Below are 22,743 nucleotides of genomic sequence, written 5' to 3' on the forward strand. Positions count from 1 at the left end.
TTGGCTCAGGAAGTTTAAGTAGGGTGATTTTGGGGTTGGAAACTTCCATGTCAGCCCTCTTGCCCTCTACTCCCATTCTCAACCCTGGAAGCTTTAAACAAGTGCTTAAGTAGGTGAGTATTGAGGGAGAACAGGGTTTGGGGAATAAGGTACAAATGGGGCACAGTGGGCAGGGGCCCATCTATTTAAGTAAAGCCAAATACCAAAAAATGAAATACCAAAAAATGAAAAGTCATAATAAATAAATAAATAAAATTCCCAGATCCTCACTTTTGCCCCTGCCCTCACTTCCCTTCCCCCAGCCACTGCTGGAAGGAGAAAGAGAAGAAGCTAAGAATGGATTTTGATTTCCTCTCTTACTGAGAATGGTAGTCAGGGGACCTCCCCAGCCATACCAAGCCCCTCACCTTGCCAGTGGAAGAAAGGAGGCTTGGCGTGGGGCTTTCTCTTAGTACTCCATTTCTGTCTCTTTCTCGTGGTTATCTCTGCCTAGTCTCTGTCTCTCCTGCATCTCTATCCCTTTGCCTTCTCACTGCTGCTTTTTGTTCCTCTGTCTCTATCCCTCTGCTCTACCTCTGTCTCTAGTCTCTCTGTCTTCTTGCCAAACCTTCTCACCTCAGACATTCCCCACCTGACCATGCCCCTCCTCTCCCCCCTTTCCCCCAAACCCCTCATCCCTCAATCCCCTACCTGCCTCCCTCGGTTGTATTGCACACCGTGTGGGCAGGGAACAAGGTGTGATGTTACATCTGAAGAGGTGGAGGGAGCTCTAGGGCCTGGGGAGCAGGGGGTCAGGGCTGGGGGAGTCTAGGGGCAGGGTCTGTTGGGGAGGCATCCGCTGTCCCCCACCTTAGGAGCAGCCACAGCGATCCACCACCATGCCAGGGATCTTGCCGTAGATAATCTGCTGCTTGTCATTGAAGTAGAGCATGTTGATTGGGGACATCTTGGTGGGTGTGCAGCAGGGCCCCGCAGAGCCTCTTGGGTTAGCCTGTTGCACCAAGTGGGTGTGTGGATACTTTTGCATAAACATGTACTCGCACTGGCCGGAGCAGTAGTTGGCCTTGTAGCGTTTAGGAGCGATGATCCAGTCCCAGCCAAAAGCCTCAAAGTCCACAGTGAGGGGGTAGCGGCAACAGCGGGACTCACTTGAATGTTCATCGCAGTCCAGGCCCAGGTTCCGCCGGGACCGTTTTGTGTTCTCTAGGACTCGAAGCTCCATAAAAGGATGCTGGGGGTGAGGGAGAGGAGAAAGAGATGTAATAGAGCCTCGAGGAGCTCCTACTCCCTGTTTCTTCTCACCTGCCCCTCAGTAGGGGCAGGAGAACAGAGACCAAGTGATTTCTGAGCTTCTCCAGTGCTCCCCTCCCCAACCCCTGTTTTCTACCCACTTTTCTTGCCAGCTAGCCATGTCTCCCTAAACTCACCTTCCCTAATTCTCTCTCTCTTGGCAACCTGACCCTCATCAGCCCCTTGGCCCAAGGTCTCAACAACAGCCCATCTTTGTTGTCCCGTGAATCTATTAACTCACACCTTCACCCCAAATACAGTTTTCAACTGCTGGCCTGCCTTGGATCTCTGAAAACTGGTATCACCCTATTACCACCATCACCACCACCACCTAACCCCTCTAGAGTCAGCTCCAGGCCTAGAAAAATCATGCTGGTCCCTAACCCCCTTTACATTCCTGCTCTACCATTTCCAACACCCCACCTCCTCAGGGCCAGGTTATTCATATCTGCCAGTATCTCAGGCTCCCTGCTCACCAGCCCTTCAGCTCCCGGCCCCAGGGACGTGACAGCCAGGTCTGTGCCACTAGGATCGAAGGCGTTGATCTCGATGCCCCAGTTGCTCTGTGGCTGGCGGAACCAGCTGTGTAGTACTTGCTTGAAGTCAATGCTTTGCCAGTGGCCGGAACGTGAGTGCAGGTCAATTTTGAGTGAGCGGATACGGATGTGACGCCGGCCTCCGCCCCCTCCCCCTGCAGTCCCTTCCCCAGTTAGTGGTTTCAGTCGTAAGATCTGCAAGTAGACTGTGGCTGGGCGGGGCACAGGCCGGAGATACACCCACAGCTGGGCCTTCAGTACCTTTGTGAACATCACCTTGGGGCTGAAGTGGAAATGGCAGCAAAGAGGGCTGCCATCTGTCTGCACCGCAGGGTCGGCTGATAAGAGAGAAGGGGGGCACAGTATCAGCAAAGAGTGTTTGTGGAGGAGGTTAGCAGCCCTGGTGGCATTGACTGCTCAGACTCCTCGGTCTGTGTTTTCCAGTTCTTTACCCTTCTCCCCTGCCTGTCTTCTTCATTGTTGTATCACTGGTACCTAGAACAGCACCCCCTGCTCTCCTTGTAGGATAATGGTTCTATCAGGCCTTACTAATCTGCGCCCCTTCCTTAAATGTTTGTCTTAATGCATAGGTTCCTCTCTACCAGGTAAGCTGCAAAAGTAGTTATTGGGGAATTCTTCATCTGCAGTCTTCCCTTCCTCCAACTTTTACAGCATACAGGGCTCCAACTTTTTCTGAACCTTTGATGCTCCCCATAAAAGCCAAACTTCATACCACACCTGCTGTCCTCAGGTCACCTTGCCCCATTTCTGCTCTATTTTGTCTGGTGGCCAGGTATAGCCTGGCACAGGCCCCCCCAAAACAGACAACCTCAGGGAATGGATAACCCAGGGTCCAGATAGGGAGCAAGGACTAAATTTATTCCATGAAGTAAACCAGAATTCAAATCTAGGCTTCTTGCATCATTCCCACTAGAAATAATACACCCAGGAGAATGGAACTACTTAAGCACTCCCAATGTATCTGGGCTTCCCAGGTGGTGCTCCACCTGCCAATGCAGGAGACACAAGAGACCAGGGTTTGATTGCTGGGCTGGGAAGATACCCTGAGGAAGGAGTAGCAACCCACTCCAGTATTCTTGTCTGGGAAATCCGTGGACAGAGGAGCCTGGCAAGCCTGTTCACAGGGTTGCAGAGTTAGGCATGCGCGTGCACACATGCTCAACTGCTCAATCCCTTGACCCTGAGAAAAGTTCCCTCAGCTGCTTCCTCCTCCTCACCATTAATGCCTCCACTTTCAAGAAAGGGAAGAACTACCTCTGTGGGTTTTTTCTCCTACTTTCCCAAAGCATCAGAAATAAAGTTCAACAAATCAGATCAACTGTAATGTCTTCTCTCCTCTGAGCTTCCTTTGGTTTTTCAGTCCAGTGCCAATAAGTCTGTAAAAAGTCATTAACATCCCAGCTTTACATTTTGGCCAATTTCCCTTTGTTTTGGACCATAATCTGACCATTCTTGAGTTTAAAGGATGATTCTTAATATCTGCTTCTGTGTCCATTTCAGTTCCTCTCAGTTCCCTTTTCTAATCTCAGTTGAGAATGCCCTAAATCATGTTTCTATTGGTTATGAATATCTCTTATCACTCTTAATAGCCTGAGGAAGAACTAGGAATGAACTTCCAGAGCCATAAAAGGATGATCAGAAGTCCAAGCCCATATGTATCATGCCCAGGTCTACATAATCCTGGAGAATTTATCATTTGTTGCTTCATAATCATTCCCCCATTCCCCACCCTAGGAGATACTAGGAGGATACTCCAAGTGAAATGGGGAGGGAAGTGCTCACTGATCTTCAGATGTTCAGGAACCAAGACACAAAGTTCCTTTGCAGCTTTCTTTCCCTAAGTTCTTCTCCAGGCTTCCAGAGCACCAGTGGTCCAGTTATCCTCCTGCTGGATTTTCAGTGATGGGGCTGGAGTTTCAGTGATGGGGCGATGGGGTAGAGTTTGGGGAGTGGAGTTTCAGGGATGAGTCCCTGGGTCAGGGTAGCTGCTGGTGACATGGACAGTGACAAGCAACAATCCAAATAGCATACTATGCCTAATTTCAGTATAGAGATAGTTTTATTTTCCTGCCTGCCTTCACCATTAAGGACTAATCTCCATGAGGGCAGACACTGTGTTGATACTGCTTCTGTACTGCTCACCACTGTAGCTTCATTGCCTCCCACAGTACCAGGCCATGCTCAGTAACTACATGCTGAATGAACTCCCTAAGCTCCCCATCTTAAATTACATAGGCAAGTGCTCGAAAGTTCTTCCTGGCATAAACCCTGTTCTTTGGCTAAAATTGAAGTGGGTTTAATCACTGCCTGACTCATTAACCAATATGTGACCTTATTCACCAAGCTTCTCATTGTTACAGATAATAATCCTTGCTTCATAGGAGTGCTGAGCATTAAATAAAGAATGTGAAAATAGTAGTAGTTTCTCAGTTGGTTTATTGTTAGTTTTGTAAACTCTAAACATGTATCCCCACCTAAACATGACCCGAGGCTTAGTGATGGGGGACTAGGTTCCAGGGCCCCATCCTTCTAAGGCTTTTGGTTCCTTCAGGCAGAGTCCCCCATCCTCACCCCTGGGAATCATCATACACTTCTCCCCCAGCGGATATGAGGACAGTTGGTACCACAAGGGGACAGGATGGAGACATTCGGAGAAAGAAAAGGGAAAGGAGAAGAAACAGGAGAGACTGGAGAGGGTGAGAGATAAGAATAGAGAAGAGACTTAGAGATGAAGACACATCTAGAAGAGATAGAAGTGGAGGAGAGAAGCAGAGGGGAAGATCATGGTAGGGGGAGAAATATGGGAGCTGGAGAACACTGGGAGAGGAGGAGGGACACTAAAGGAGTTGAATGGGGGTTAGGAAGCTGAAAGGAGGTGGGCAGCCAAGACTAGTGGGGCAAGGAGAAAGGATAGACGAATACAGGGGGAGGAACAAAGAAACAGGTAGAGTCACAGAGGGGACCAGGGGCTTGAGAGCGTCCCCAGTGCACACACAGCCCAGCTCCCAAGGGGAGGGGGAGGAGCCACATCTGTGTCGGATTGATCGGGTTGGTGGCAGGCAGCAGGTCAGGTTTAGTAGGCGGCTCTGGTCTGGAGAGAGGTCACTGCACTATTTTCAGCAAAAGCCCAACCCCCTCCCTGCTCACCACCTCCTCCTCTTCCCACACCCCCCACTCCCAAACACCAAACACACTTTCCTTACCCTGGCTGGAAAGCCTAGGGGCAGGAGGTTGGACAGAGAGGGCAGGGGCCTCTGGGTGTAGGGAGGAGAGAGAGAAACTGAGGGGCTGGGCTTGGCTCTCTGAAGGGCAAGGGGGCTGGGTTCCCAGGATGGAGGCTGGGGTGGGAGAGCCTGAGAGGGTGGAGGGAACTAGGGCAGGCAGTGCAGCCTAGGAGAGGTGGGGGCTGGGGTCCAGGGTAGAGGGCTGGGGGAGGGGAGGGAGGGGGAGGGGAGCCGAGGCCATCTCTGCTGACAAACACCTCCCCCGATTAGCAGAGCACAAGTCTCTTATTAAAGCGGGTCCCTGGGGATTAGACTATAAAAGTCTCTTTTTCCTTTTCCCCTCTCTCCCTCCCCGCCCCTGGGCTCCCCCTCCCTCTCTTAAGAGCTCAGCTTGTCTCTTAAAGGGGACGTACAATACCTGGCTGGAGACCCAGTTCCCTAGTTATCCAAGCCCTGGGGTGGCTGGAGGGTAGAAGCTGAGGTGGAACCCCACCTGCTGGTGTCCTTCCCCCTTCTGCCCACCCTCTGAGTCTAACCTGCATTTCCCAAACTCTGTGTGCAGCATCTGTTCACTTCCTGCATCCCAGCGACCAGAGCGATCTCTGGGCTCTGGCCTATTGGTTAAGAGATGCTAGGGATAGAATGAGCAAGGGGAAGTCCACAGCTCCATCTCTCACACTCGAAATCCTCACACACCCGCACCGCATAGACCAAAGTATCTCTTTCCTCCATACCCTTCATCTTCTTCCAGCAAACTCTTCTTCAGAATTCCTCGACCACTCTTGTTTCTAACTTGATTTCTAACCCCCATCTCTGCTCTCAGTCAGTCTGACCATCGCTTGTATAAAAGCAGAACCTTAAGAACAGAAGGGAGACTGAGGAACTCAAGACCAGATCCTAGACCTTCCCACCCCCCACCCCAGGATAGTTTCCTAGTCCTTTGAGTGTGCTTTTCTTTACAGCCCTGACCAAGTACTGTGGAGTTAGGGTCACAGAAAAACTGGTGGCAGTGTCGGGCACTCAGCCTCCCAGAGGCACACCTGGGTTCCTGTGCCTCTCCCTTGGGGGTGGGCCGCTAGGACTCCCCTCAGCCCTCAGCTTTTTATGACCCATTTGCCAATAAACCAGTCTCCCCCTCTTCTGTTCAGAGCCATAAAACCAGTTGGTGGGGAGGGGGGCGACTTTGCCAAACCACAAGGGAATGAGGGGATCTGGTTCCCTGGAGTTGCTGGGGGTGGGGTGGGTGGGGGGAGCACCTCAGTGCGGGGAGGGGGAAAGGGCATCATTTGACCTTAGGGAGAGCTGGGGGGTGGCAGGGGGTGGGGGTGGGGGGGCAATGTTGGCCTGGATTTTCCAGGCCATAAAATTTCAAAGCAGCTCAAGTCTATTAACATGTTCATCTTACGTTTGGCCAGGGACTAGGATGCCTGGGTTCCCCCTCCCTCCTACCAGTTTTTTTTCCTCCCTCAGTCTTCCTCTCGCTCCTCAAGCCTCTGGTTGCGGCTAGGGGCGGGTGAATATGAGATACATCATTAAGGTCTGAGTTGCCCTTAGCCCCAGCGCCATGGAGTTGAGTTTTCTGAGCTCTGTTAGTACCAAGAAGGCACCGCTTTCCCGGCCCCTCGGGAGAGCCGGTGTCAGAAGGGCTCCTGGTGGAATGAGTGCCGGCTGGGTGCCTGCTGAGCCCTGGCTGAGATACAGGGCTCGGGATCTCGTTCCTGGGAGGCGGAAAGGAGCCTTAGGTTTTCGGCAGCCCGAGGGGCGCGTTGCAAAGCCTAAGGTGTACGGGGTGGTGAGTCGGTGCCAGGTCCATTGAGAGGCGGAGAGCACGGCAGCCTGGCTGGGACTGCGCGAGTCCCGGAGGCTCCCGATTCTGTTCTCCAGCCTCTCCACCAGGACCCTTCAGGATGAGTTGCTGCCCCTTTCCCTCCGCTGCAGAATCCCCATAACACGGGTGGGAAGCGGTATCTCGCAACCGTTTCCGTTTGCCCCCTCACCTCCGGGAGCGGGGCGGGCACACAATTCCGCAGCCCACCTCCACAGCTCGGAAAACTTGTGGAGCAGCCCCCGCCCCCCAATCCATCAAGTTTTCGCAGGAAAGGCTTTCCGGCCGGAGCAACCGGGAGCGCCCCGCTTCGGAGCCGGAGGCGCTCACTTTCTCGGAGCCGGAGCGGGAGCCAGCACCCCACCGCTCCTACCCCGCCGCCCACTTACTCTCCTGGGCCATGCTAATGACAGTCTCGGTGGTGGCGTGGTACTCGTCCTCCTCCAGGAAGTCCTCGGGCTGCAGCGCGTCGCCCTGGAAGTCGTGCAGGTCCAGGATCTGCTGCAGCGGCGGCGCCTTGGGCAGCAGCTGCTTCACCACCTCGCGGCTGATGTTGGGCGCCTCCTTGAGCCGCAGTTTGCTCAAGATCTGCGACTTGATGCTCTCCAGGCGCAGCTCGCGGCTGTGCTGCCGCCACACGCACACGGGGCAACCGTCGGGCTCGGGCGCCACGGACGGGGCCGGCCGGCTTGAGCGCTCCCCCCCGGCCCCCGCCGCCGCCGCCGCCGCCGCCGCCGCCGCCGCCGCGGGGCCCTCGGCCGCCTCCCCCCGGGGCCGCAGCTCCAGGGCGAGGAGCAGGAAGCCCAGCAGCAGCGGGGCCGCGAGCACCATGCTGGAGGGGAGGGGAGGGAGGACTGGGGGGCGGGGACGCCGGAGTCCCGCGGGGAGGGGGCGGGGGGAGGGGGAGGAGGGGGTCCGGGCGGCGCGGGGATTGGGGGCTGCCCGGCCGAGGGGGGGCCGGGGGGGCCGGGGGCGGCGGGCGCGCGGGCGGGGCGGGCGGGCGGCCGGGGCGGGCGGCTGGGGGGGCCCGAGCCCGGGCCAGGCCCTTTATAGCCCCGGCCCCCGTGTCGTCAGCGGCCGCGATTGGCTGCGGAGCCAACAAAAGAGGCAGCGCTGTCATCCGAGGCGAGAGAGGGAGCCGGAGAGAGCCGAGGAAAAGAGAGGGAGGGAGCGAGGACTCAGAGAGAGGCAGAGACAGAGATCCTGGGGTGAGGGAGAGGAAGGGAGAGAAAGTCAGAGTCAGAGAGACCAAGGGGATCCTGAGAGATAATGGGAGAAGTAGACACCGACCAGGGGCACAGAGATAGAGAGAGCAGGAGGAAGAGATGAGAGAGACAAAGGCAGGGGTAAGAGGGTCGGGGGAGGAGGGAAGACACTGGGAGGAGAGACTTAACTAGAAAGACAGAGAAGGAAAGTGACAGGCATAACCAGTGGAGGACTTAGAGTGAGGGGAGCCAGAGAAGATGGGGGAGAGAGCCACCAGGGAGGAGAGGGGGTATGGCTAGACCGGGGCAGATCCATGCACAGACATGGGAGCAGGACCAGAAGCCCGGGAATGAAAGAGGGAATGAAATCTGGAGGAGGAATGCGGCCGGGGCAGAGACTTCCAGGAGATACCAAGGGAGCCCCACAGAGGAGGCAGACACAGAGGATCAGAGTAAAGCAGAGATGGGGAGACAGCCCAGCAATAAGAGTCAGCTTTGGTGGGAGCACTGAGAGTTCAGGGGGAGGAGGTGGAGAATTTGAGCCCAGAGGAGCCCCAGCTATAAGAAGGACCCCAGGACCAGAACGGGGCCTGGAGAGAAGCTTCAAGCTGGTCTCCTCAAGGGGATCAAGAGATGGGAGAACTGGACATGGAGGTTAGCAAGGGAGGCTAGGAGGGAAAGAGACTAGGGCCAACCTGAGAAGGTGGAGAGGTGGTGGGAAGTCCTGAGACCAGAGGAAGACTTGGAGCCAGGAAGAATGTGAATGTGAAATTGAGGCTTCATTCAGGGATAAAGCAGTCAGTAGGCTGGAAAAGGCAGGGACTGGGGACCACTGGGGGAGGAATGAGAGGAAGCAGGGCCAGAGACCACTGTGCTTGCAGAGCAATCTGGATTCCCAGGTGTAGTTTTGAATCTGGCAGGGCTCAAAGTCTGAGAAGGGGCTTGTAGTTGTAGGGGCGAGGATGAGAGAGAGATCTGGCTTCAGAGACCTCAGTTGGAGAAAGTGAAGTCCCCAGGGGAGAAACCCAGATGTAGGACCAGCCCTAGTCTTCAGGTGTAACCCTGGGTACAGCCAGAGGGCAGAATAGAAGAGCACCAAGCTACTACAGGGCTCCTGAAATGCTTAAGTTTTTCTGGTTTTGTATACCTCTTCCCAGACCCTCAGTTTCTCCAGGATGATTTATTGAGTCTAAAGCCCTAGAGGTCAGGTCCTCCTCACTAGGGAGGATGCCCACATCCTTCTCTTTGCCTTGCTTTTCTCTTAACTAAATGAATTGTTTCTCTGTGTGCTTTCCCATTTGTTGTTGTGCTATGTCTCCAATAATAAACTTTGTACCAAAAATAAATAAATAAATAATGAAGCCCTAGAGGTCAATAGACAACCAATAGACTGAAAATATTTGAGGGGATCAGATTAGCTCTGGTTTCCCGGCACACATGATGTTTATTTAATAAGTGGATGAACATTATTGGACTTCTCAGGCAGAACAGAGGGACATTGGCTTCCTCTTTGGACTAGATGGAGCCCTGGGTGTAAGGACAGAGTTGGGCTTGGGAACTGGAGTGGAATGAGGCAGGGGGAAACTGCGGGCCCAGGTATAAAGAAGGGAGGTTGGGTAGGGATGAGGAGGACCAAGGTAGGGAGCTTTGAAGAGATGATCTGTTCTATGGAGAACAGGAACTAAGACTGCAGCAGAGTGGAGAACAAACAAACAAAACAAAAACCTTAGACAGCTGGTTCCTTCCAAGACAGGAGCATCTCAACCTTTCATCGATTCTTCCTCTATAAAATAGGATCGCTTTGCCTGCCCTCACTGGTTGTGAGGATTACACAGCAGTCATTCAGTAAGGGCTTTCACAGGCTCCTTCTTCACAGTTCTTTGCTCTACTTTCTGATTTTCCAGAGCGGTGATTAACTTCATCCCATACTTTAGCCTATCCTGTTCTCCAAAATGTTTTTCTGATGTCATTTCCACAGCAAAATTCAAAACTCCTTGAGAGCAGAGGTGGTGTCACCTCTCTTCCTCAGAGGAAGTGGCCCAGTTTTTACTTCCCTACCGAACATGTAGCCAGTGGCAGGTCTAGGAGATGCAAAGAAAAACAAGACTTACTCCTGGGTTTCCCTGGTGGTCTAGTGGTTAATAATCCATCTACCAATGCAAGGGACATGAGTTCGATCCCTGGTCCAGGAAGATCCCACGCTCTGCTGAGCAGCTAAGCCCGTGCACCACGACTACTGAGCTTCATGCTCTGGAGCCTGTGCTAGGCAACAAGAGAAGCAACTGCAAGGAGAAGCTCAGCTCTTGCACCACACCTAGAAAGTAGCCTCACCCTGCTCTCTGCAACTTGAGAAAGCCTGGCACAGTGCAGCAACAAAGACCCAGCGCAGCCAAAAAAAGAACAACGAAAAACCAACCAAACAGCAATAGAAAAACTTAGCCCTCCTTTTCAGGAAGCATATAGAGTAGATAGGACACTAGGTAAACAATCTTGGCTAAAATTCCAGTCCAGATGCCGGCTTGATATTGCCATTTACAAACACCCTCAATCATAGATGAAATATGGTAAACAAAGAACAAAGAACGTCTCTCCCCTGAATTGTGCCCCCATTCTGCTATTTCATTTTAGTGAATGACAATCACCTAGGTCAGAAACCTGGATGTAGCCTTTGCCCTCTATTTCTTGATCATCTCCACAGTATCTCTGCACAAATGTTTCCTCTTCTTGGAACAACTCCCCCTCCTACCTCCGTTCCCTCCCTCCCTCCCCTCAATTTACTCTTTCTTCAGGTCTCAGTATAGATGAGATTTTGGATATGCCTTTCAGGAGTCCATTCCTGACTCCCAAGTGTACAGTAGATGCTTCTCCTAGCTATATCTAAGTCCTGTGTGTTGTGGGGCTTACTCACATAGCTTCTAGACTCAAACTGAGGTTGCCTGGGTTTAAGACGCAGCTGTCCCGTTTTTCTGGCTGTGTGAACTTGACTCTCTGCCTCAGATTCCTTATCTGTAAGGTGGAGATGACAATACTGGACCTATTTTATAAGGTTATGAAGATTAACTGCCTGACACCCAATTCTAAATGAGATAATTAGTCATTACTATCACCCAACTTATCAGTCTCACACTGTGAGACCCAAGAAAGCCAGAAATTTTTTCAAAGAATTCTTTCAGTTCAGTTCAGTCACTCAGTCATGTCTGACTCTTTGCGACCCCATGAATTGCAGCACGCCAGGCCTCCCTGTCCATCACCAACTCCTGGAGTCCACCCAAAGCCATGTCCATCCAACCATCTCATCCTCTGTCGTCCCCTTCTCCTCCTGCCCTCAATCTTTCCCAGGATCAGGGTCTTTTCAAATGAGTCAGCTCTTATGCATCAGGTGGCCAAAGTATTGGAGTTTCAGCTTCAACATAAGTCCTTCCAGTGAATACCCAGGACTGATCTGCTTTAGGATGGACTGGTTGGATCTCCTTGCAGTCCAAGGGACTCTCAAGAATCTTCTCCAACACCACAGTTCAAAAGCATCAATTCTTTGGGGCTCAGCTTTCTTTATAGTCCAACTCTCACATCCATACATGACCACTGGAAAAACCATAGCCTTGACTAGATGGACCTTTGTTGGCAATGTCTCTGCTTTTCACTATGCTGTCTAGGTTGGTCATAACTTTCCTTCCAAGGAGTAAGCGTCTTTTAATTTCATGGCCGCAGTCACCATCTGCAGTGATTTTGGAGCCCAGAAAAATAAAGTCAGCCACTGTTTCCACCGTTTCCCCATCTATTTGCCATGAAGTGATGGGACCGGATGCCATGATCTTCGTTTTCTGAATGTTGAGCTTTAAGCCAACTTTTTCACTCTCCACTTTCACTTTCATCAAGAGGCTCTTTAGTTCTTCACTTTCTGCCATAAGGGTGGTGTCACTGCATATCTGAGGTTATTGATATTTCTCCCAGCAATCTTCTTTAGTGACTTTGAATAAAGAATGAATGAATCCTGCTCGCTGGCTCTGGTCAGAGTCCCGTTAGGGAAAGAAAACTGTACATGTATGGCCAGAAGGAGTTATGAGTATCTGCCAAATACTAGAGAGCAAGAGTTGGGAACTTGTGACACAGAAAGGATTTCTGCTTCCTGGCTTCCCGCGGATTCCAGGACTGCATTTAATCCAATGAGTGGGCAAGACTGCCATCTGGTGGTGGAATCTGGAATTTCTGCTTCTTGGAAGTGGGACTAAAACGGACCTTTTTTCTTCCCCCATACTTGGCGTATTTTTCACTTTAGATTTCTAGTCTGAGAAGTTCTATATCATAATGTATTAAGGCTTGCTCCTCTCTCCACCCTCTCCTACATCTTGCTTCTTTCCTTGAGTTCCCTCAAGCTTGGTAATGTTGGGTTGGGTTCCCTTGGGTTGCAGGTAATCCCCGGGAGTTCTTTTTCAGGAACTTCAGATTTCCAGCTGTTCTAGACCCAGTCCCGAGGAGGGAACGCTACTGGCTTTACGGCAAAGGAGTTAGGAGAGATGTGGACATTTAGTTCTTTCCTCACCACACTAGCTAACCAGGGTTTGTGGCCCCGCCCACTGCTCTGGTCTCCCAGGCAACTGTCTTCCAGCCAAGGGTGCCCCTCTCCCGGTGTTACCCAGGCAACCTTCAGTCCCGCCTCCTTTAAGGTCCTGACTGGTTCATAGCAAACGTAGGTTGAAGCCCACCAGGAGGCATTGAGCTTTGAAGGTTGTGAGTTGCCGGGAGAGAAGCAGAGATGAGGTTTCAGGAGCTGCTGGAGAGAAAAGGTGTTCGTGTAGCCTTGGGTAGCGGGGCCGTTATGTTATATCCTCAGGAAAGAAAAAAAGAGAGTGAAGTCGCTCAGTCATGTCTGACTCTTTGCGACCCTATGGACTGTAGCCTACCAGGCTTCTCTTCTCTGTCCATGGGATTCTTCAGGCAAGAATACTGCAGTGGGTTACCATTTCCTTCTTCAGGGGATCTTCCTGACCCAGGGATCGAACCCGAGTCTCCCGCATTGGGGGCAGGCTCTTTAACCTCTGAGCCATCAGGGACCCTCAGGAAAAGGAGCTGTAAATCCTGGAAGCCAGGTCAGCAGGGCTCTAGGCTAGAGGCACCTGGTCCACTCTCAGAGTTGCAGACTCCAGCACGGGGCGGGGGTGGGGGCGGGGGCGGTGCGGGAGGGACTGGTGGGAGCTGGGTGGGGGGCACTTGGGGGGAGCCACTCTAAGGGTAAAGGGGCACTGCTACCGTTCAGGCCACCCCACACTCAAACTGCCTGGTCCATCAGAGCTGGATTCAGTGGGCAGTAACTCATGACCCCTGACCACCCCCGCCCCCCCCCCCCCCACACACACACTTCTTGCTTCTTCCTCCTAAAGGCCCTAATTCTAGGGTCAGTGGACTCATTCCCTGGCACTGCAGGTCTTTCCAAGGAGCGGGAGGGCTGGGCTATTGAAAAGCAGCTGGGGAGGAGGATTCCCTAGTCGGGAAAGACTTTCCCCTCCTGGCCTTCCCTGCAGGAGCCTCTGGGGGTGTGGTGTGAGGAGGCTATTCTGGGCTGGGGAGAGTCTGTCGGTGGAATGGATCCTCCCAGGTCCTTGCCACATACCCTGAAGCCCTCAGAGAGAAGCTCACTGTGTAATTACAATCATCTCCCTCACCACATTCTAAACTATCATTATCTTCCCTGGATCTCCCCAAGCTGTGTTAACCACTTTGAACCCGAGGCACTCTGAGAGAAGTAGGAGGTTGGGAGGAGGGACCCAAAGTTCACTTTTGGAGGGTTGGGGGTGGAGGTGGGTGGGATACAAGTGGGGAACCCTGAGGATCACTTGGAGTCACGTCTTCCTCCCGTGCCCCTGCCCCTCTCCGCTCCCCACTACCTCTCAGAGCAGGCCGAGCCCTCCCTGTCCTGGGGTGCACCCTCTTTCCGCTTTCACTCTTGGTCTCTCTGGGCCTGCCCACCTCTTCCTGTCTTTCTTTCCTATTTCTGCTTTTCCAGGCCCAAGTGGTGGGGTCCTGCTGGGGGCGGTGGGCCCAGGCTGGTCCTGTGGCCCAACCATCCTGGCATGAGGCACCACTATTTCAGTTGCAGGCCTGAGAAAGGGAGGGGTGTGAGCGCAGAGTCTGCTTCCCCGGGGACTAAGCCCTGGTGGATGAGCTGACCCAGCCCCAAGGAAGAGAGATTCTAGCTAACCAGCCGCCCTGCATTGCCTCTTTCTCCTTTCTCCCAGATTCTGATCTGCTCCCTCCCAGAAGAAACCATAGTTGTGTCAATCTCTGCCCCCTGGGCAGGTCCTGGCGCCAGAACCACACATCAGGGAGCTCCTGCCCCAGGAGGTGCATGAAGAGGCCTTAGGCTGGACCTGCCCACCCTGCCCAGTCACCGGTCAGACATCTGATTGACCCCGTTGGTAACAGTGACGAGGGCTGGGAGGAGGTTGGGACAGGAATCCGGCAAGGGAGAATGAGGGGCGAGAGGTCAGGCGCTGGGGGCCCCAGAAGTAGGGAAAGGAACAGGTAAAAAGAGAGCAGAGTGCTGAGGATCCAGCCTGGCAGTGGGGGCTGGGGTGGGGTGGAGCTGGGACCAGAACCCTGGGCCAAGGCCAAGGTGGGTAGGAGGTGTCGAAGGAGATTGGCTTGTCCCTTCCAACCCTTTCCTTGGCCATCTAAAGAGGGGTGGCACCCAGGTATTACTCAAAACAAAATCATTTGAACTCCCATGAGTCTAAAACCGGTATGATCAAGAGTTATCATTCTTTTTTTAAAAAGTTTTTATTTTGTATATTTGGAGAAGGCAATGGCAACCCACTCCAGTACTCTTGCCTGGAAAATCTCATGGGCAGAGGAGCCTGGTGGGCTGCAGTCCATGGGGTCTTGAAGAGTCGGACACGACTGAGCGACTTCACTTTCACTTTTCACTTTCATGCACTGGAGAAGGAAATGGCAACCCACTCCAGTGTTCTTACTTGGAGAATCCCAGGGACAACGGAGCCTGGTGGGCTGCTGTCTATGGGGTCGCACAGAGTCGGACACGACTGAAGCGACTTAGCAGCAGCAGCATAGCTGATTAACAATGTTATGACAGTTTCAGGTGAGCAGCAAAGGGACTCAACCATACATATACTTGTATCCATTCTCCCCTAAACTCCCCTCCCACCCAGGCTGCCACACACTGAGTAGAGTTTCATGTGCTATACAGTACGTCCTTGTTGGCTATACATTTTAAATATAGCAGTGCGTACATGTCCATCTCAACCTCCCTAACTATCCCTTCCTCTCATCCTTCCTCTCCTCCCCTGGCAACTGTAAGCTCATTCTTGAAGTCTGTTTCTGTTTTGTAATTTCATTTAGGACTTATCATTTTTAAAGTATATTGTCATCCTGCTCATTTAACTTACATGCAGAGTACATCATGTGAAATGCCAGGCTGAATGAATCACAAACTGGAATCAAGATTGCCAGGAGAAACATCTACAGTCTAAAATATGCAGATGATAGCACTCTGATGGCAGAAAGTAAAGAGGAGCTAAATAGCTTCTTGATGAGGGTGAAAGAGGAGAGTGAAAAAGCTGGCTTAAAACTAAACATTCAAAAAATGAAAATCATGGCATCCAGTGCCGTCACTTTGTGGCACACAGAAGGAGAAAAAGTGGAAGCAGTGATACATTTTATTTTCTCGGGCTCCAAAATCACTGGGGATGGTGACTGCTGCCATGAAATTAAAAGACGTTTGCTCCTAGGAAGAAAAGCTATGACAAACTTGGACACCATATTAAAAAGCAGAAACATCACTTTGTAGACAAAGATCCATGTAGTCAAAGCTATGGTTTTTCCAGTAGTCATATATGTATTTGAGAGTTGGACCATAAAGAAGACTGAGCACCAAAGAATTGGTGCTTTTGAATTGTGGTGCTGGAGGAGACTCTTGAGAGTTCCTTGGACTGCAAGGAGATTAAACCCATCAGTCTTAAAGGAAATCAACCCTGAATATTCATTGGAAGGACCGATGCTGAAGCTGAAGCGCCAATACTTTGATCACGTGATGTGAAGACCCAATTCATTGGAAAAGACCCTGATGCTGGGAAAGATTGATGGGAAAAGGAGAAGAGGGGGCAGAGGATGAGATGCTTAGATCACCGACTCATTAGACATGAGTTTGAGCAAACACTGGGAGATAGTGGAGGACAGAGGAGTCTGGTGTGCATGGGGTCACAAAGAGTTGGACCCGATATAGAGACTGAATAACAACAATACTTAAGGTAACAGAACTGTCCCTTTCATTCTCCTCTGATGCTCACAACTGTCCTGTGCTGTGAGGAAGGCAGTGGGAGAAGCTGCGGTTCAGGGAGGGCGAGAGTTTAGCCAAAGTCACTTACTCATGTAGGGCAGAGCCTGTCTGTCACCAAAGCTTCTGACCTCAGGGTGTTGCTTGCTGGTGGCAAACATGGTGCATGCGGCACCAGAGTTGCTGTGTCAAGACCCTGGTTCTCACTTGCAGGATGTACTTGAGTCCATGGCTTCATCTCTCTGAGCCTTCCTTTCCTCACGGTGAGGAGGTGAGCAGACTGGCAATGATGTTCCCCTGGGTACCATAGTGCAGTGAGCTGGTCTTGCCCCGAGCTGGGGTTGGCCCCACAGTGACTGGAGTCTCCTCTTTGTGCCTCTAGACTCAGGCAGTCAGAACATCTCCAGGCTTGCCCTTGTTTTGATCTAGCCCTGAGATCTGAGAGCTGCTCTCAAGCACCCCTACCTCCCTCCTATCCAAAGCTAGGGCTTCTGGATTGCAATCTCAGGTCCCCAGTTCAGACCCGACCTCTGGATCTGAAGTTCCCACGTCACCCTTCCTGTCCTCCCAGTGAAGAGGGCATCCTTTTTATTTCTCTCTCCCATCCCTGTCTCCTCCTCCTGCCTTCTCCCTACCCTGTACCTCATCCTTCTTCTCTGTTTCCCCTGCCCTCTCCCCCAACTTCTCCCTTGTCTTCCCCTCTTCTATTTGCTCCTGTGTCTCCACACTCCTCTCCCACCCTCCTCAGCTCTCCCCTTCTCTTCCCTCCTCTCCTTCCTCATGCCTCCTGGCTCCTCTCCCGTGCTCCCCTACCCCTAAGGACCTCGACAGGCAGGAGTTCACTGGGACCTCCCTTTCCCACCAGAGCACCTGAGAGAGGGGCGGGTAAGAATGGGGGCAGAGAGCTGAGGACCCAGCCTAGCAGCCTCACCTCTGGGCCGGCCCCTCCTAGTGGGGCTCAGGCCAGGGGCCTGCTGAGTGGAGGGGACAAGAGGTCTGTTGCAGATCTGGGCTGTGGGAGGCCCTGGGTGCTGGCTGCAAGCTGCTGTGCATTGCACTGGGTCTGGGCAATGCCTACGTGCTCTCAGATGGCACCACCCTTTCTTGGGACACCTGTGGCCTCCATGCCCTGCTGCTGGCTCTGGTTGGAGAGCTAGAGAGTAGCTTGGTTCCGCTGTGTGGGGAGAGGGAGGGGAGTGGGAGGGGAGAAGCCTACCCCAGCTCACCCACCACTGACCGGTGCCAGGCACCCAAGGGACAGAAGCCTGAGCAATCAAGTGTATGTATGTATCTGTGTGCTCAGTTACTTAGTCATCTCCTACTCTTTGTGGCCTCTTGGACTGTAGCCTGCCAGGCTCCTCTGCCCATGGAATTTTCCAGGCAAGAATCCTGGAGTGGGTTGCTATTTCCCTCTCTAGGGGATTTTCCTGACCCATGTCTCTTGCATCTCCTGCACTGGCATGCGGGTTCTTTACCCTGGGAAGTCCAGTTAGTCAGGTGACATTTCTGGACACTAGCCCTTGGAGTTGGTGCTGGAGGCTCTGAAGGATGTGATGTTAAGGGCCAGGTCTGAGGTCAGCTGCCTCCCCACTCAGAGGTACCCAGGGCTCTATGCCAACTTTCCCAGCTAGCGGGGAAGGCCATTCTTTTTTAAAAAAAATAGTGTCATTGACATAGAGAAGAGACTGGTGGTTGCCAAGGGGGAGAGGGTTAGGGGAGGGATCGAGTGGGAGGTTGGGGTTAGCAGATATAAGGGTTTTGACCCCCACTTTTTATTTATGCTTTTGGCGGTGTTGAGTCATGTGGGATCTTAGTTCCCAATTGTTGTTGTTCAGTCACTCAGTTGTGTCCAACTCTTTGTGACCCCATGGACTGCAGTGCACCAGGCCTCCCTGTCCCTCACCATCTCCCGAAGTCTGCCCAAGTTCATGTCCATTGCATCGGTGATGCCATCTTAATTCCCAGAGCAGGGATCAAACCTGTGCCCCTTGGAGTGGAAGAATGGAGTCCTAACCACTGGACTGCTAGGGAATTCCCCGAGCTTTTATATATAGAATGGATAAACAACAAGGTCTTACTGTGTGGCACAGGGAACCATGTTCAATGTCCTGGGATAAACCATAATGGAAAAGAATATAAGAAAGAATATATGTGTATAACCAAACCACTTTGCTGGACAGCAGCAGTTAACCCAACACTGTAAGTCAACTAAACTTCAATACAAAATTTTGTGTTAAAATATACATAACACAAAATTTACCATTTTAACTGTTTTTAAAGTGTTCAGTGGCTCTCAGTACATCCATGTGTTGTGCAGCTGTCACCACCGTCTGTCTCCGGATTTTTTTATCTTCTGAATCAGAAGCTGTATACCCAGTGGAACAATAACAATAACAGTCTCTATGAACATGACTAGGAATGTGACTGCTGCTGCTGCTACTGCTGCTAAGTCACTTCAGTCGTGTCCAACGACCCCATAGACGGCAGCCCATCAGGCTCCTCTGTCCCTGGGATTCTCTAGGCAAGAACACTGGAGTGGGTTGCCATTTCCTTCTCCAATGCTTGAAAGTGAAAAGTGAAAGTGAAGTCGCTCAGTCATGCCCGACTCTTAGTGACCCCATGGACTGCAGCCTACCAGGCTCCTCCATCCATGGGATTTTCCAGGCAAGAGTACTGGAGTGGGGTGCCATTGGAATGTGACTAGGAATGGACTTTTCTTGCCGTCCCCCTTCCAGCTCCACACAGATCTGTTCCCCTGGGTCTCCTTGGCCCCATTCTTTCTCTCCCAGCTGCTGCCAGCATGCCACCCTGGCCGCAGTGCGTTTCCAGCCCTCCCCCTGGTGTTCCTCTAGGAGGGTCCCATCCTCCTGAGCCACCTCCCAGCTCCACCCCTGCCTGTCTGGAGGCCTCCACACTCACCCAGGGGGTGCTCAGGATCCTGCCCTGGCTCTGCTCTGGAAAATGCCACCCCACCCAATGGCCTTCTCTTGCTTCTCACCTTTCTTGACTATTCAGTGCTTCTGGCCACTGTCCCCTCCTCCTACTCTGAAATTCTCTTTTCTCTTGGCCTCTGAGAAAGTGAGACAGAGGAAGAAGCAGAGGCTCTGGAACCCCCAGAGATCTGGGTTCAAATCCTAACAATGCCTTTTACTAGCTTGGACTCAGGCCATGTCACTCCCTGTCTCTGAGCCTCAGTTTCCTTATCTCTGCTCAGATGGTAAAGAATCTGCTTGCAATGCAGGAGACCCAGGTTCGTACTCTGGGTTGGGGAAATCCCCTGGAGAAGGGAATGGCTACCCGCTCCAGTATTGTTGCCTGGAGAATTCCGTGGACAGAGGAGCCTGGCTGGCTACAATCCATGAGGTTTCAAAGAGTCAGACACGACTGAGTGACTAACACTTTCACTTTCGAAACAGGACAAATCACACAGCCCTCCTGGGTTGTCATTAGGATTGAGAGAACTCATGGCTCTAAGTGCCGGGCACTGGGCCTGGCAGAGTGAGGAGCCCAGCTCTGCAACTTTCTTTCCCTTTCGGATCACTCACTGCTACTAACCCCTCCCCCATTTTCCTTACACGCAAGGGTTTTCTGAAATCCTGTCTCAGTGTTCTCTCACCCTGGCCTTCACCCATCTGTGCATTTGCTGTTGTTGTCACTCAGTCACGTCTGACTCTTTGCGATCCCATGGACTGTAGCCCACCAGGCTCCTCTGTCCATGGAATTTTCCAGGCAAGAATACTGAAGTGGGTAACCATTCCCTTCTCCAGGGGATCTTCCTGACCCAGGGATCGAACTCATGTCTCCTGCATTGGCAGGCGGAGTCTTTACCCCTGAGTCACCAGGGATGCTCTGTCTGTGAATTTCAATATCACTTTCTCTCTCTAGTCTGACTACTCCTCTCTCCTGAATCTCACATTCCTAATTCCAGGTGGGACATCTCTACCCGGCTGCACCTTATGTGTCTCCTGCCTTTGGTGACCACCACCTCTCCCTTGGGCTCCCAGGTCTGGAAACTCTTGAGTTATCTCAGAGTCTTCCCACTTCCTCTTCTGCTCCCACAGGTAGGCAGTCACCTTGTTTTGATTTTCTCTCTGAAAGGCCCCTCCAAGGATTTCCCCTCCTTTCCCTGGTTGTGGCCTTTATCAGCCCTCCCGTGGACCAAGATGTGCCAGCATTCATTCCTCCTCCTTTCAGCAGGAGGTCGGCATTCACCCTCTTGGTAATTTCCCACCCTCCCCTTTGCCCTGAGAACACACCCTACACAGCCACTAGGTTCTTAACAGTCGTGTCACCCTGACTGTCCTCTTTTTTTAAATTTAAATTTATTTTAATTGCAGGCTAATTACTTTACAATATTGTAGTGGTTTTTGCCATATATTGACACCTATCAGCCATGGGTGTACATGTCAGACTGTCTTCTTTTCACTTCATCTGTTGTTTTGTGAAGTATTCCAAGGTCGATTACAGATGTGACATTTCACCCTGAAACATTTTAGTATGCATCTTTAAAAAAATAGAGAAAATTTCCTATATAATCGTACTATCATTAATAACATTATTTTCTCGTGTCTAATCTTCTGTTATATTCATATTTGCCTAGTTGTTCCAATACTTTGGCCACCTGTGGAGAAGGGCTGATTCACTGGAAAAGACCCTGATGCTGGGAAAGATTGAGGGCAGGAGAAGGGGACAACAAAGGATGAGATGATTGGACGGGATCATTGACTCAATGGACATGAGTTGGAGCAAGCTCCGGGAGATGGAGAAGGACAGGGAAGGCTGGCAGACTGCAGTCCATGAGGTCACAAAGAGTCAGACATGACTTAGCAACTGAATGACAAGTTCTTCCTAAAATGTCTTTAGATTCAGTCAACAACCAAGCATTATGCTTAGTGTTTTGGTAGCTAAAGTTTCTCAGTCTTGACTGCAGACCACCTCCCTGCCCACCATTTGTCACCACGTCCTTCCCCAGCCCTGTGAGCCAGCCAACCCCAATATGCCGTGAGGGATCTTTAGTTCCCATGCCCCTGCACTGGAAGGGCTTCGTTTTTTTAATTGATTTATTTTTGGCTGCGCTGGGTCTTCATTGCTGCATGTGGGCTTTCTCCACTTGTGGTGTGTGGGCTTCTCATCACAGTGTCTTCTCTTGTTGCAGAACACAGGCTCTAGGGAGTGCAGGCTTCAGTAGTTGTGTTACACAGGCTTAGCTGCCCTATGGCATGTGGGATCTTCCTGGACCAGAGATCGAACTAGTGTCTCCTGCACTGCAAGGCAGATTCTTAACCACTGGACCACCAGGAAAGTTCCTGCCATGGACTTTTAAAACTAATCCTTTTTACACTTGACCCTTTCCTTGTCCCTGGAACTGAGCGACTGCCCTTTTAGTGTTTAAGGTCACCTCAGAGAGTAGGGCTTCCCAAGTGGCACTTGTAGTAAAGAACTCGACTGCCAATGCAGGAGACATAAGAGGCGCAGGTTCGATCCCTGTGTCAGGAAGATCCCCTGGAGGAAGGTATGGCAACCCACTCCAGTATTTGTGCCTGGAGAATCCCTTGGACAGAGGAGCCTGGTGGGCTAAAGTCCATGAGGTCACAAAGAGTCGGATACGACTGAGTGACTAACACATACACCTCAGAGAGCACCAAGCACCTTGGTGAAATTCATTCTTTTTTGTTTTTCTCTGGGGCAGAGGCACCACCCGTCCCTCCCTCTGAGCTCATCCAGCTGCCACCAGGGGTTTCTGCCTCTGTTCACAGCGTGGGCTTGCTTCTGCCTGCTGGCACAGCACGGGGCCACCAATTCTCTTGCCACACTGGCCCTGTGCCCAGCACATGGCTGGCAGAAACAGATGAATACTCCTTACTTCAGCATCTTGGTTCCTCCTGCACAGCTCACCTGCAGTGATAACTGGGAAACAAAGTCCAGAAGTGGAGAAGGACATGGTGATCCACTCGTGTTCTTGCTTGGAGAGTGCCATGGACAGAAGAGACTAGTGGGCTGCAGTCCATGGGGTTGCACAGGGTTGGACAGGACTGAAGCGACTTAGCAGGCATGCAGGCACGCCAGGTCCACAAGGGCCTCGGTGTGTCTTACTGGAAGATTGTGATCCTGGAAGCTGGTTCTCAGCCCAGCCCAGATGGCCTTCCTTTTGCTCTTAGTTTCTTTCCTTCCTTGACATATACTGAGGCTCAGGAAATGGTTCTTCAGGCTGGCTGAGAAGAATCTAAGGGGCGGGGCCCAGGCGGGGTTGCGGGGGCGGGGGGGGGGGGCAGGTTGTAGGGGCTGGTTATGCTCTTGAACTGTTTACAGAGCTCCTGGGGACCACCGTGGCTCACAGGGAGGGAGGCAGCTTGAG

General features: G+C 52.0%; 1 protein-coding gene and 1 long non-coding RNA gene across 2 annotated transcripts; one reads left to right on the top strand and one right to left on the bottom strand.

Annotated features, from left to right (window-relative positions):
- Positions 1-105: 105 nt before the first annotated feature.
- On the bottom strand, positions 106-7,742 carry GDF11 (growth differentiation factor 11). The gene is made up of 3 exons (XM_061416926.1): positions 7,286-7,742; positions 1,767-2,164; positions 106-1,231 (listed from the first exon to the last, which is right to left on the bottom strand). The coding sequence occupies exons 1-3, from the start codon at positions 7,725-7,727 to the stop codon at positions 851-853; spliced, it is 1,221 nt and encodes a 406-aa protein (XP_061272910.1). The 5' UTR covers positions 7,728-7,742; the 3' UTR covers positions 106-850.
- A 35-nt stretch (positions 7,743-7,777) lies between these two features.
- On the top strand, positions 7,778-22,636 carry LOC133247746 (uncharacterized). Its single transcript, XR_009736476.1, has 3 exons — positions 7,778-13,188; positions 14,335-14,489; positions 20,317-22,636. It is a non-coding gene; the product is annotated as an uncharacterized LOC133247746 (long non-coding RNA).
- The last annotated feature ends 107 nt before the right edge of the window (positions 22,637-22,743 follow it).

This window comes from Bos javanicus, chromosome 5 (genome assembly GCF_032452875.1).
Source record: "Bos javanicus breed banteng chromosome 5, ARS-OSU_banteng_1.0, whole genome shotgun sequence".
NCBI lineage: Eukaryota > Metazoa > Chordata > Mammalia > Artiodactyla > Bovidae > Bos > Bos javanicus.